At 31.7% G+C, this 16,392-nt stretch overlaps 1 protein-coding gene across 12 annotated transcripts in view; it reads right to left on the reverse strand.

The window, feature by feature from the left end:
* The window catches only part of cpx (synaptic transmission protein complexin), a 1,078,564-nt gene that overhangs the window by 26,177 nt on the left and 1,035,995 nt on the right, over positions 1 to 16,392 (reverse strand). For all 12 annotated transcript variants that reach the window (XM_075291794.1, XM_075291793.1, XM_075291798.1 and 9 more), the window contains one exon: positions 2,005 to 2,140. In XM_075291794.1, coding sequence (XP_075147909.1) covers positions 2,005 to 2,140 — 136 coding nt within the window. The remainder of the gene's footprint in view (positions 1 to 2,004; positions 2,141 to 16,392) is intronic.

Consider the following 16,392-nt stretch of genomic DNA (forward strand, 5'->3'; position numbering starts at 1 on the left):
TTGATATAAAATTGCAATTTACATGGAATCATTAATAAAAGTAATAAGTTTGTGGAAATTACAAAGAACAAACTTTTATGTTAACCCTATTCTGGAGAGACTAGTGACTATCATAGGTCTTATAATAGTTTTATTTTACATCAAATATTTACATCAAAGTTGTGTGCCAGCTCAAAACTAAAATTTCAATTTAAAATTTCCTCGCTTGTTTTCTGTAAAAAGGAATACATATTTTTATTTTTATTTCTAGCCCTGTTTTAGGTTCTAGGACTACCCCACTATAAACCTTTATCCAACAAGTTATTCACTTAAAATGTAGCGAATAAAGTGGAGGCCCAAATATTTGATCTCTTAACGGAAATTTACTGCTACGATCACTTAAGGTCTTGTGCATTAGACGTTTTTTTTTCTAAATCTTACTTTAAAATATGACTTAAACTATTCAATTCATCTCCCTTGAAAAGAACAGGAAACAAATGTTGACATTATTCATATTAAAATAAAGAGGTCCGTAAACGGTGACTACAATGAGTAAATGTTCTGATGGGAACGGAAGGTACAAAAAGGCATCTTGCAATAGCAAGACAGTAACGATTAATTAACGTCTAAATCAAAGAAAAGTTCTTTATTTCAGGAGTCAAAAATTTTTATATTCAAGCAAATCGACGTTGCTATCCCGGACAAATTCGGTAAATTCTGTTGCTCGAAATGCAATATTACATCTATTGCTTATGATTTTTCAATAAGCAAACCCTGCTATTAGTTATTGCAAAAGTATAACGTAAATAAGAGAAAAACACAAGTCTATAAAACTGTACCAAATATTTCGTATTGGTTTCATCTAAATGTAGACTATTTGGGCTGCACACAGGAATAGCTTTCATATTTTTAGATCAAACAGATACTAACATAGATAATAAAAGAGTAACTAAATATTAATCAATTCTTTTTTCTATTTAAAATGAAAGTGAAAATTTTCTTTAAGAAAATCTAGGTTGTACGTACATTACAAACTCCAAACATCTCTTGCCAATTGATATGAAGATAATACTTAAATATTTTTTAAAACCATATATTCTGTTATCATAACCTTTTAACAACTTTTATGTGTGCAAACTGGAAAATTATTTATAAGGAAATTAATGTACGTAGACTCTCTCAAACATTTTCTCTGTAAACGCGTTGCTGTTTCTTTTAATTTTCTTTAACGATATATATATTTTTGTATTTGTCGTTGTTTAATAGATTAAAAGAAGATATAGTTTTATAGAAGAAGTAGAGAAAGTTTAATAGAAGTTACGAAATAGAAGATAAGTACAAACATACATAGATTGTCGAATTTCTATAAAAGAAATAGCTGGTGTTGTGGCGTTGTTGTTGAAGCAGTTAAATCGATAGTGTGACGAATAAATAATTATCATTAAAAAAATTGATATCAGTAGGAATTGTTGTTATTAGCAGTGGTGTTGATAATTTCAGATTGAGATGGTGTTGATTTAAGTGTAACACATATACACGTACATTTAAAAGAAATTCTATGTATTTTAGAAGAAAAGTCTACTTTAAAATTTTTACTCAAAACATTCCCAGTTGCTGATGTTGTTGTAGTCTTGCTTTTTATAGATAAAAATCAGTGGTTCTTATATAGATAGTTAAATAGAAGTTAAGAGAAGTTTTGAGAAGAAATTGTATAGACAAGGAAGTGTTGAAAACATTTATATAATATCTTGATTTTATCTCAAAAGGATAGTAGAAGAAAAAAGCTTGTAGTAGTAGTAGTAGTTCGCAGGAAAAATAGAAAAACTTTGTTGAAGTTTTTTTTTCGTAGATAGATTTTCTATTTGTCACGTTAGAAAGAAGGTTAGTTAATTAGTTCAGTTATAGATATAGCAGTAGGTGATAGATGTGTTAATAAGTTGATCGGAAAATTGTGTTTCGTTTTTTGTTTTCTCTTCTGAAAAGATAGAATATCCAAAAGAAATGGTAAATAAAAATTGAACTTACTCGTGAAATCATCAAGTTCTTCTTGCTCAGCCTCGGCAGCCAATTCTTCCGGTGTTTTCTTTTTCCGCATCAGGGGATTGGGCTCCTCTTGTGGCATCTGTTGTTCTACTACCTCTTCTTTCTTCTTGATGTTATACTGAAATTATAGAAAAGGAGACATATTGTAGTGGCGTTGGCTAAAGGCATATTTAAGAATCAAAATGGTTTTATGAATTCTATCGTATGCGAAAGGATTAGTTCACAATTTATCATTATACTGCATTTCCAGTAAAAATCTAAGTTTTTATACTCATATATAGCTATCATATCTCCATCTCGACTAATATGGCCTACAAAAAAATAAGTTTTTGTCTTTCATCACAGAATTAATTGATCCAAATAATTTTTAATTGTCTTCAATCACAGAATTAATTGATCCAAATAATTTTTAATTGTCTTCAATCACAGAAATGATAGTATCAATCATCAAGTCAATTAAAAAATTAATTGATCCAACTAAAAAATTAATTGATACAAAAAATTTTTGTGATTGATTTTTGTTTCAATAAAAAAGTTTGTTAAATCAATTAAATCTTGAATTAATTGATTTAACAAATATTTTTTAAAACTCAATTAAAATTTTAATTGGAAAAATTTTCATGATACTTTTTCTGTATGCGGTTTGAGCCGTACCTCGAATATTTAGAAATAGCATTGGGGGGAATCCCTAGTCTTTACACAAATGCTTTTTGGTATTGATTCCGAGCCAAAGAAGCGGAGACCTTTAAGAGATTTGAGTTATGCGTACTTGATACTAAGAACGAAATTTGAATTTATTTGATCTTTCCGCTTTTTCCTTCATGTGCTATCAAAGTCTTTTAAAAACGGCAACTCAAATTTTCAAATTCAGACTCGACTTCAAGTAGAAATTATGCTATATTTAAAGTAAAAATCATCTTTAAAATAAAGTGTTGAAATTTACGTGATATCAAAGATTACGCAACCAAAATGTTAGTATGCGCAAATTACAAAATATTAAGAATAAATTTCTTTAAAATAATGAAATTTTAATTAAAATAAGGTTTAAATATTTGCTTCGAAAATTATTTTCATTAAAATTTACAAAATTGACAAAATTTTCTATAAAAATAAAATTTTGGTAGATTATTTTTGGCTCGAGTGGCAACCATGATTATGAACCGATAAGGACCAATTTTTGTCTGATTGGGGATCGGCTATATATAACTATAGACCGATATGGACCAATTTTGGCATGGTTATTAGCGGCCATATACTAACACTACGTTGCAAATTTCAACCGGATCGGATGAATTTTGCTTTTCCAAGAGGCTCCGGAGGTCAAATCTGGGGAACGGTTTATATGGGGGCTATATATAATTATGGACCAATATGGACCAATTTTTGCATGGTTGTTAGAGACCATATAACACCATGTACCAAATTTCAACTGAATCGGATGAATTTTTCTCCTCCAAGAGGTTCCGGAGGTCAAATCTGAGGATCGATTTATATGGGCGCTATATATAATTATGGCTCAATATGGAGCAATTCTTGTATGGTTGTTAGAGACCATATACTAACACCACGTACCAAATTTCAACCGGATCGGATGAATTTTGCTCCTGCGAAAGGCTCCGGAGGACAAATCTGGGGATCGGTTTATATGGGGGCTATATATAATTATGGACCGATATGGACCAATTTTGACATGTTTGTTAGAGATCGTATACAAATACCATGTACTAAATTTCAGTCGGATCGGATGAATTTTGCTCCTCCAAGAGGCTCCGGAGGACAAATCTGGGGATCGGTATATATGGGGGCTATATATAATTATGGACCGATATGGACCAATTTTTCCATGGTTGTTAAAGACCATATATTTACACCATGTACAAAATTTCAGCCGGATTGGATGAAATATACTACTCTTATAGGCTCGGCAAGCCAAATCTGGAGGTCCGTTTATATGGGGGCTATACGTAAAAGTGGACCGATATGGCCCATTTGCAATACCATCCGACCTACATCAATAACAACTACTTGTGCCACGTTTGAAGTAGATAGTTTGTTTCGTTCGGAAGTTAGCGTGATTTCAACAGACGGACGGGCGGACGGACCGATATGCTTAGATCGACTCAGAATTTCACCACGACCCAGAATATATATATTTTATGGGGTCTTAGAGCAATATTTCGATGTGTTACAAACGGAATGACAAAGTTAATATACCCTCCATCCTATGGTGGAGGGTATAAAAATGTTTGCTTAATTCCAAAAAAAAAACTTTAAACCAAAGATGCTAAATCCTCAAAATAAGTCTTAGGCCGTATTTGAAGCGTTTTTATCGTAAATCTAAAGATTGAATATTACAGGTAGTTTAAGGACGATTTCTTTAAATCAAAAATGTGTTTCTTTACTTTAAGGAAAATTTGTCTTATTTTAAAGACATCCGACTTTAACGGGGGGCCGCAAATTTACAAAATTTGTGTCCTAAATTTAATGAAAAAAAAATTTATGAACTTTATTCTAAATAAAATTTCATTATTTTAATTAAATTTATCCTAAATATTTTGTAAATTGGGAATCATAAAATTAAGGTAGCATAATGTTTAATATCACGTTATTTTTTCAGTGTATAAGAACAAAGTGGCTTCATGGAAAATCGTATCGACTTTTGGACAAGAAAAAAAAATGATGTCAAAGAAATGTGCTAAACAAAATTAACGTTCGTATATTACACTCAAAAAAAGTGAACTCTCTATTTCACTAAAGCCAATTTAATTTTTCAATTCTTATTTTAGTTCATGTAATTATTATGTTTGGAGAAAGTTTCGTTTACTCTAATAATTTTTTGCGTACGTTAGTTAAATGAACTAAAAAACGGGAAAAAATTATCCTCAAATTAAGCAAAAAGATTTACTAAATTCGCGCATCCCACAAAATAGTTCATTATTTCTTTAAATTTGTAAATTTTACCAAAAATGCGTTCATCATGAACTTCGTATGTCACTAAAGACATTCTTGCATTTTTTAACTCCAAGTTTTTCCTTCAAACTACAAAATTTTCTTTGACAAGTGAAAAAAATTAATTGTGCCTAGTAAATTTTCTTGCATTTGTCGAAACATATTTACTTATTTTTGTGATATCGGCGACATGTCAGCGTTTGTAATACTGTTTAGTTAAAATTTTCTAAAAATATTCAAAATTTTCTAAAATTAACCGACAATTTTATTCCTGGTGGGTTCACTGTTTTTTCAGTGTAGGACTTGAAATCTTTGGTAACACTTCAACTGTTTTTCACTGTAAGGATGGATCGCAATATTGATGTACAGTGTTGGGAAAAAATGGTTCACTTTGGTAAGAACCAGAAGTTGGCATATAAAACCCAAAAAAGTAGACATATAAGTCCCCTACCAAATCTATACTAAAGGCTATGGAATTTCGAATTAGCCACACCCTCAAAAAAAAAAAAAAAACGCAAACATATGAAAAACAATCTTTTTCGTCCGTGCAGTGATGAAGCACGTGCATAGTCAGGCTTGTGTAGATTGGTACCTGGCATTTTCTTTCCAATAACTTAATGCTATCAATCCACTTCATCTTCTTGTCCAATAAGATGGAATAAATATTGTAATTATATGCCAGAGACATTGGCCTCATTGCTTCTGATCCAATGTTTCATCACTTGTGGCTCCCAAAAGAACATTTTCATTGCTACATTTTGGCTACATTTTTATACCCTCCACCATAGGATGGGGGGTATATTAATTTTGTCATTCCGTTTGTAACACATCCAAATATTGATCTAAGACCCCATAAAGTATATATATTCTGGGTCGTGGTGAAATTCTGAGTCTTAGATCCGTCCGTCCGTCCGTCCGTCTGTTGAAATCACGCTAACTTCCGAACGAAACAAGCTATCGACTTGAAAGTTGGCACAAGTAGTTGTTATCGATGTAGGATGGTATTGAAAATGGGCCATATCGGTCCACTTTTACGTATAGCCCCCATATAAAGGGACCCTCAGATTTGGCTTGTGGAGCCTTTAACAGAAGCATATTTCATCCGATCCGGCTGAAATTTGGTACGTGGTATTGGTATATGGTCTCTAACAATCATGCAAAAATTGGTCCACATCGGTCCATAATCATATATAGCCCCCATATAAACCGATCCCCCGATTTGGTTGCAGAGCCTCTAAGAGAAACAAATTTCATTCGATCCGGCTGAAATTTGGTACATGGTGTTAGTATATGGTCTCTAACAACCATGCAAAAATTGGTTCACATCGGTCCATAATTATATATAGCTCCCATATAAACCGATCCCCCGATTTGGTTTGCGGAGCCTCTTGGAGGAGCAAATTTCATCCGAGTGAGTTGCAATTTGAGGATGACAGTCTTTCGTAGAAGTTTCTACGCAATCCATGGGGAGGGTACATAAGATTCGGCCTGGCCGAACTTACAGCCGTATATACTTGTTTTTACTGGGAATTCCATATATGCAGTGGATGGAGCCACTCCCACAAATACAAAACTAAGCGTAAATGAATAATTTTTCAGAAACTTAATAAGAAATGTAAAAAAAACTAAATAGTCTTCATTAACTTTAAGTTAACTAAAGAAACATTTTTCTTCCAATAATTCTATTAAACACTCATTAGGGTTATGCCCAAACACCAATAGCTATTTTGCTTACAATCCTGGTCTATAATTAAATACTTTTATCGCTAAATATAATGTTAGCAGGTAATCAATCCTACAATACCGCCTCCTATACCACCTTTAGGCAATAAAACTTATTATAGAATCTTCTTTAATTATTAGCAGTAAGTTTGCAATGGTGTTTCGTTAATTAACTCAATAAAACTTAAATTAGCAGAGTCAGATACGCATCCACAACTCGGAATGCCAAATAAGAAAAATAGAACATTCCCAGGAATAGATGAAGTTCCTATTTATGTGTTCCAGAGCAAGAGCAAAAGCTTTCCCTATGCATATACGGGGACGTGTGGACTTACCACCGCAAATACACTTGGACATACTCAAACACCAATTGATGGTGGTTAGGTGGGGATACTACAATGCTATTTGCAGACATTTAAGGATATTACATGGTTGTCATCCTCTTACACCCCAATTTCCTAGCCATTTCTAATTTATATCAGTTGTATCCTCTTGTGTGCGGTAATGTTTGTCTTGCCCAAGTGGATTTTATTGATGGACTCCATTAATGTTTAACTTGGAACGAAGGCATATGGCTATGTATTTGTTAGTATGTGTGTGTATGTCTGCGGTGTATGTACACTGAAAAAAATATTGTCGTGAGGTCAAAGATTTCATATCTTTAAAATACGATTACAAATTTTGCTTAGCATAGAAGACGCATTTCTCTAAAACAAAGTTATTTTCCTTGTCCAAAAGTCGATAAACTTTTCAATGAAGTCGTATTGTCCTTATAATTAAGTGATTGGACTTAAAAATGGGTATCTTAACATGAAAGAAAAAATTTATAGGCTAAGGTCAACTTGACTTTAATAATTCAGAAAAATTCTTCAAATTTAATGAAATTGTCTTTAAATTTGTTGTCTTTTTGCATCTTGACTACAAAGCAAAAAATCGTTCAAATATAGGACAAATTTTTCAAAACTTTATTTTAAAGAAGTTTTTTACTTCAAACATAGCATAATTTCTACTGGAAGTCGAGTCCCAATTTGGAAAATAAAGTTGCCGTTAACTCGTTTTTAAAGGACTTTGATAGCATATGAAGAAACAAAGCTGAGAAAGCGAAAAATTAAAATTTGCTTCCTAGAAGCAAGTACACAAAACCTAAATTTAAAAGAGAATTGTGTCTTAAAAGTATCCTTACTTGTATTCTCCGCTTCTTTGGCTCGGAATCAATACCAAATTTTTTAAAGTAAAGACAAAATCTTTGGAACCGAGTATGCTTTTTTTTCAGTGTAAAGAAGAACTTGTAGTAATAGAATTACCTTAGCCATCGATTCGTCCTTGGTTAAGCACATACATAATTTGCTTCTAACGAGTGATATACATTTAGTGGGTATTGGCTGTCATTTCATGACCAGGCTTATATTTGCACACTTTTCTAATTGCGTGAGTTGTTAAGTTAATTTTACTCAATTCAATGGAACTCAGTAGGAGTCCTCCAAACTAAAGTAGATCGAGGGAATATTTTATTTAAGGCCTAAATAAATATGGTGTCCTATATAGATGATAGGCTTGAATTTTAAAATATTCCACTAGCGGTATTCGAAAACAATCCCTTGTATAATTATTCTATATTTAGGTGGCTGCGGAAATAGCTAAATGGGAAATATCGGCACCAAGTAAAAAACAAATCTTCTACATTAATGTGCTGTAAAAATGAGCCAAGAAAACAATACCCACAATGAGTTTTTCGTCATTGTTATGATTTTTATACCCACCACCATAGAATGATGGACGGGGTGTAAAAAGTTGGCCATTCCGTTTACAATATATCGTAATATCGATTTCCAATATTTCAGGCTCGCTTACACTATTAAAAAACAAGTATATACGGCCGTAAGTTCGGCCAGGCCGAAGCTTATGTACCCTTCACCATGGATTGCGTAGAAACTTCTACTGAAGACTGTCATCCACAATCGAATTACTTGGGTTGCGGTAACACTTGCCGATGGTAAGGTAAAACTTCGTAACACCGTCTTCTAAATTACAAGGTAGTCCATACGTAGTATATATTAAACTAAAAAAGGCCGATTAAATACGTATATAATTAAGATTAAAGTTTCTATAGAAATAAAATTTTGACAAAATAAAATTTGACAACATTTTCTATAGAAACAAAATTTGGAAAAAAATTTCTATAGAAATAAAATTTGGAAAAAATTGTCTATAGGAATACAATTTTGACAAAATTTTCTATAGAAATAAAATTTTGACAAAATTTTCTATAGAAATAAATTTTTTACAAAATTTTCTATAGAAATAAAATGTTTACAAAAATTTCTATAGAAATAAAATTTTGACAAAATTTTCTATAGAAATAACATTTTGACAATGTTTTCCATAAAAATTAAATTTTGGTAGGTTATTTTTGGCTCGAGTGGCAACCATGAATATGAACCGATATGGACCAATTTTTGTGTGATTGGGGATCGGCTATACATAACTATAGACCGATATGGACCAATTTTGGCATGGATATTAGCGGCCTTATACTAACACCACGTTGCAAATTTCAACAGGATCGGATGAATTTTGCTCCTCCCAGAGGCTCCGGAGATCAAATCTGGGGAACGGTTTATATGAGGGCTATATATAACTATGGACCGATATGGACCAATTCTTGCGTGTGTGTTAGAGACCACATTCTAACACCATGTTCCAAATTTCAACCGGATCAGATGAATTTTGCTCCTCAAAGAGGCTCCGGAGGACAAATCTGGGAATCGATATATATGGGGGCTATATATAATTATGGACCGATATGCATCAATTTTTGCATGGTCATTAGAGAACATATACCAACACCATGTATCAAATTTCAGCCGGATCGGATGAAATTTTCGTTTCTTAGAGGCTCCGCAAGCCAAATCGGGGGATCGGTTTATATGGGGGCCATAAGCGTAGGAAGGCCTCTGGGGAGGGGGCTTAGACCCCCCAGAAAAATTTTAGCCCCCCCCCCCAGAATTTGAAACTCTATTTATGATTTTCCATTTGTCAATAAATGTCAATAGTTTTTTTAATTTTTATAATAATTAAACAAGTATATACAATCGCACAAAGTTCCGCTAAAGACTTCTATGAACAATCGAATTACTTGGGTTATGGTAGCAGTTGCCGATGGCAATGTTTGAAGTCAGATATTTATGAAATAAAGCTGTAGTTGACATTTTGATTGATATATTGACATTAAAACTATTCTTTCATAAATTAATATCTTAATAATACTGCGAAAAAGCGTCGCCAAAAAAGTAGTGAAAATGTTCTTTTTGGGTCTAGAAGTGGTGCAAAATTGGCGGAGAAGCAATGAATGTAATATGAGCTTGTCATAGGACAAATGTCCACCGTTTCAACAGCCGTTGCAATGAATTTGCATCACTTCTTAAGGTGAGATCCAAATTCAGTGTTTTGAATGTGAATTTTGAAATTTGAAAATTTTGTGATATTTTCCCAAATAAATAATTTTTTTTATTGTTTTTATGATTTTTAATGCTTTCTGACGCTTGTTTGAAACGTTTTTCCTCGAATAATTTCCAAAATTATCCATTTTTTTATAATGGATTTAGCAGTTTTATGGCAAAATTTGAATAATTTGTACCAATTTATTTATTCTTCCTCCTTTTTTTAACTATTAGAAAAAAAGAAAACAAAAAATTACACATTAAAATATGAAAAAAATGAAGTAAAAAAACTTCCTGTGTAGTTAAAATAATTGAGGACATTTTTGGAAGTGCTTTTAAAGTTGTGCCTTTAGAACAACTCACAATTTTTTTGCTGGGAAAAGTGTGGAACTACTTTTAGTTGCTTTATTATAAATTAATTGTCGAGTTATTTTGATGTCTAATTTTTTATTCAATTTTATGAAATAAAACATTAATTGAACCTATAAATTCAGTCTATAAATTGTCTAATGATTGGGGCTATATATAATTATGGACCGATGTGGACCAATTTATGCATGGTCACTAGAGAACATATACCAATACCATGCACCAAATTTCAGGTGGATCGGATGAAATTTGCTTCTCTTAGAGGCTCCGCAAGCCAAATCGGGGGATCGGTTTATATGGGGGCTATATGTAATTATGGACCGATATGGACCAATTTGTGCATGGTTGTTAGAGACCCTATACTTACACCATGTACCAAATTTCAGCCGGATCGGATGAAATTTGCTTCTCTTAGAGCGATCGCAATCCAAATTTGGAGGTCCGTTTATATGGGGGCTATACGTAAAAGTGGACCGATATGGACCAATTTTCTCATGGTTGTTAGAGACCATATACTAACACCATGTACCAAATTTCAGCTGGATCGGATGGAATTTGCTTCTCTTAGAGCAATCGCAATCCAAATTTGGGGGTCCGTTTATATGGGGGCTATACGTAAAAGTGGACCGATATGGCCCATTTGCAATACCATCCGACCTACATCAATAACAACTACTTGTGCCAAGTTTCAAGTCGATAGCTTGTTTCGTTCGGATGTTAGCGTGATTTCAACAGACGGACGGACGGACATGCTCAGATCGACTCAGAATTTCACCACGACCCAGAATATATATACTTTATGGGGTCTTATAGGAATATTTCGATGTGTTACAAACGGAATAGCAAAGGTAATATACCCCCATCCTATGGTGGAGGGTATAAAAACAATGTTTTGGAATATCATCCATATAGACCGACCTTCTGATTTGACTTCTGTGGCTTCGTAATTTGAATGAAATCCCAAATCTAGAATAATTTCAGGTTCACAAATATTAGGGGAAAATATGGTCCCCCTATATAGATCGTTCTCCCGATTTAACTGCCGGGCCTTCTAGACATCTCAATTTTTATACGATTTGCTTGAAATTCAAATGCCAGAGATGTTGTGGGTTCACAAACAGGTGTGCCGAACATTGTGTGTATCGATCAATATTTTGATATTGTCCCCATATAGAGTGATCTCCCGATTTGACTTATTGGGCTTTTAGAAATCACAATTTTTAACCGATTTACATGAAACCCACACTTTAGAGATATTTTATGATAAGTACAATTTAACACTAAATTACGAGTGCAACATTCAAAATAACCATGTTTTGTTGTTTGTAGAGATTTTCTCTCCTTAGTGCGATTATGAATTTGAATTAAAAATTTCGAGCAAAGTGCATAAACGACATACAATTTCGCTTAATATATTTTAATTTTTATTAATAAAATTCAATTTTTATTAATCAAATCCAAATTTACAGATAAACAGATTTTGTGTTCTAAATGCCTTATAAATTAATTTCGTAGATGTGAATAACGATGTGCATGTGGTTTCGATCGGACATCATGACAACACAGCAAAAACTATTTGGTGGTGTGTAGGGTGACCTATTGACTTTTTAAAATCTCTGTAACTTTTTTGTTTATGAATATAAGTAAATACTTCAAAAGCAAAAGTTTCATATTTTATTAAGATCTTTATAATGGTTATCAGAAATGGACATCATAAGGTTATACGAAGCGAAATAAAAAAAAATTAAAAATCAAATTTGACGTCGGAGTCAAAAATGACCAATGCACGAAATATAGCCCCTGAGCAACCACGAACAACGATATGCGTTTCTTTTCGATCGGACTTCAAATGACGACACAGTACAATAAATTGTATTTCGGGGGGTCGTAGGGTGCACGGAAAAAAAGTTTTGGTGTTCTGAAGTTGTCTTCGAATATGCTACAAAACTGGGGGGTGACCGCATCAACTTTTTTTCGTGACCCTATCTAATGTGCATATGACAATATTTTCTATAGAAATAAAATTTTTGAGAAAATTTTTTATAGAAATAAAATTTAGACGACATTTTCTTCAGAAATAAATTTCGGACAAAATTTTCTATAGAAATAAAATGTTGACAAAATTTTCTATGGAAATAAAATTTTGGAGAAACTGTTCTATAGAAATAAACTTTTTGAGAAATTTTTTTACAGATATACAATTTTGGAGAAAATAAATAAAATTTTGGAGAAAATGTTCTATAGAAACAAAATTTTTGAGAAAATTTTTTACAGATATATAATTTTGGAGAAAATGTTCTATAGAAATAAAATTTTTGATAAAATTTTTTACAAAAATACAATTTTTGAGAAAATGTTCTATAGAAATAACATTTTTAACCAAATTTTCTTAGAAATAAAATTTTGACAAATTTTTCTATAGAAATACATTTTGAAAAAAAAAAAATCTATAGAAATAAAATTTTGACAAAATTTTTATAGAAATACAAGTTTGAAAAAATTTTTTATAAAATTAAAATTTTGTCAAAATTGTTTATAGAAATAAAATTTTCTATAGAAATAAAAATTTTGAAAAAAAAAATTTATAGAAATAAAATTTTGACAAAATTTTCTATAGAAATAAAATGTTGACAAATTTTTCTTTAGAAATAAAATTTTGACAAAATTTTCTTCGTAAGTTATTAGGGTCCTTTAAAATCATATTGACGAAAACTTAAAACTTAACTAAACTCGACTGCAAGTACACCGAAAAAAAGTGAACTGTTTTATGGGAAGAATGAACTACCTCGCACGAAAATTGAACTAGATTTTACTCCACATTTTGAGATTTCTACAAAGCGTTGTTAAAACCAGGAAAACTTAATCCCCTGTTATATTTTTTAACTGCAGTTCAGAAAATCATTGGCGCCAAATCATCACCATTTTAACCATATAGTAGTTCATTCTTACTATTTTTGGTAATCGTACGAAAATCTTCATTTGCTTTAGTTCATATTGAACTTATGTGTACGGTCTTTGAACTTTATACCCACGTTTAGTTTATAAAATTTTTGAGACATACTTAAAAAAGGTAAGATTTCATTAAGCTGTAGATAATTTCGAAAAAAAATAATAAAATTTAACAACTAGCAAATAATTTTTGTTCCAATAAAAATAAGTTAAATTTAGCGTTAATTTCGCTACGGAAATTTTTTCTGTGTAGAAACTAGGCTTTGTTTCAAATAAAGAAGTTAGAGGATAAAAAAGTCTTTAAAAGAAAGTGCTGAAAAAATCTCCTAGTTTTAAACGCTTTTTGCTTTGTGGTCAAGATTTTGTATCGACAATTTTAAAGATAATTTTATTAATTTTAACGAATTTTTTAGAATTATTAAAACCAAGTTGACATTAGTCAAATAAAATTTTATTTTAGCTTAGGATACCCAAATGTAAGTCGTATCACTTAACTATTGGGACAAAACGACTTCATTGTAAATTTTATCGATTTTTGACAAGAGTAAACAAACTTTATATCAGAGAAATGCGTCTTCGGTGCTAAGCAAAATTCGGATTCTTATTTAAAGGATATGAAATCTTTTTCCTCACGACAATATTTTTTTTCAGTGTAGATTCCAAATCATATGAAAGACGTTCTTTCATCGAATTTTCTTTCGCGCTTAATCAAGAAATTTAAGATACACAGGGAATAAGGCTTTTGGTGTACAGGATTTCATAAAGCACTGGGCGAAGGCATTCTTGGATCCATAAGTTACCAAGCGGCTTTTTAGTTTTTTTTTTTTTTTTTTTTTTTTTTTTTGTATTTGTATAACATTTTATTATATTATTATTAATTCATTTTTACAAATTAATTATATATATACATTTATAAAAATATTTATAGCCTCAGCGCCATAATGGCATTATTGAGGCAATCTGGCAACATTTAAACTGTTAATGAAGTCAAAATTCAATTACAACATATTTCATTAAAAGAAAAAAAATCTTTAAATCTTTTTCTATTATATTTAGCATAAATTCAAATTCTGCTTATTCCCATCATCATATTATAAGCATTTCAATATTGTCAATTAGATGACGCTTTAATCTTTGTTTAAATATTGATATCGATTGTGCATCTTTAACATACAATGGCAAATCATTATATTCCATGCTTCCCATAAATTCGATTCTCTGCTTTGACATTTCCAAGCGACACCTGACAACGTACAAATTCATATGATTTCTTGTATTTATACCATGATTACGCTGGCGAAATCTTATGGTATGAAATCCTATATTGTGCAAAACTTTATAAACGTACGTTAAAATCTGCATTTTGAATAATCCATATATAGGTAAAATAGTTTTGGCTACATCTTTATACAAGGACAATGTCGAATATGTTCTTGGAAGATTAAAAATTATTTTTAGTGCTTTATTCTGAATTATTTGTATTGATTTTAGATCAGCGTTCCGTTTGTGACCATAAATTAAGGACAAATAATTGATTTTACTTTGAATGAGACATTCGTAAACCTTCATCTTTGTGCTCTCAGTGAGTTTATTTTTAAGTTTGTAAAGTATTCCAAGAATAGGAGAAATTTTACTTCTTAATTCTTGTATATGTTTGCTCCATGACAAATTATTTTGGAGATAAACACCCAAGTATTTAACTACCTTAACTTCTCTGATCTCATTTCCTTCCAACATAATAATATTGTCACTACTTTGTGACTGATGTGGTCTAAACCGCATCAACTGCGTCTTATTTAAATTCAGTTTGAGTTTGTTTAATTTCGCAAATTCCGAAACAATGTTAGCATCATGTTGAATATTATCTAAAAGTACACTATCTATCTTAGACGGGTAAAAAATGCACAGATCATCAGCATACATATATATTCTTCCTCTCAAATTAAGGTTGTTTAAATCATCAATATAAATCTTAAACAGTAGAGGCCCCAGAACACTGCCCTGGGGAACGCCATGTTTAATAATACCCATTGAACTTCTACCGTTATTTATCTGCACATATTGTACTCTATCCCTCAAGTAACTTCTAAAAAATGCTAACTCTCTTCCCCTAATTCCATAAAATGACAGCTTTTCCAACAAAATTCCATGATCAACTAGATCGAATGCCTTAGAGAAATCATAAAACATTCCCCCAACTGTAGAATAACCTTCGTCAAAACAGGAACATATATAATTAACAACATTCACTACGGCTTCGTCAGTTCCACATCCCTTTCTAAAGCCATATTGATTATTTGATAAAAGCTCTTCTTGAAGCAAATACTCACTCAGCTGTTTATATATTATCCTTTCAAATATCTTATCTATAACCGGCAAAAGCGCAATAGGCCTATACATCTCAACGTTAGTAGACTTTTTCTCTTTCGGTATTGGTAAAATTTTCTGCACCTTAAGAACCTGCGGATACACATGACTTCTAACCGAGCTATTAAATATTTCTACCAAATATGGTAACAATTCATCGCAACACTCTACCAAAACATTTGGTGTTATAGAGTCATGACCAGGAGATTTATTCCTATCTAACTGCAAAATGAACTCTCGAACCTCATTCTCAGTAGTTTCATATAGCTGAAAAGTATTTGAGTGATGCCTTATGGATCTGAATGAATTCCAACTATCTCCAGGAAGCGCACTGATTTGACTCTTCAAAACTTCCACAGAATTGAGGAAGTAGTTATTAAATTCTTCAGCCTTAATACTATCTTCCGTAATATCTCTACCTTGACTATCTCTCAATGTGATATCTTGTCTTTTATTTCGACCTAAAGACTGATTTAAAAACTGCCAACACTTCCTTGCATCTTTCTCAAATTTACTTAGGTTATCATAGTAGTAGTTATTCATGTTTTCCCTTGTAGCCCTTTTAATCACTTTA

Source organism: Haematobia irritans, chromosome 1, assembly GCF_050003625.1.
Source record: "Haematobia irritans isolate KBUSLIRL chromosome 1, ASM5000362v1, whole genome shotgun sequence".
NCBI classification, from domain to species: Eukaryota; Metazoa; Arthropoda; class Insecta; order Diptera; family Muscidae; genus Haematobia; species Haematobia irritans.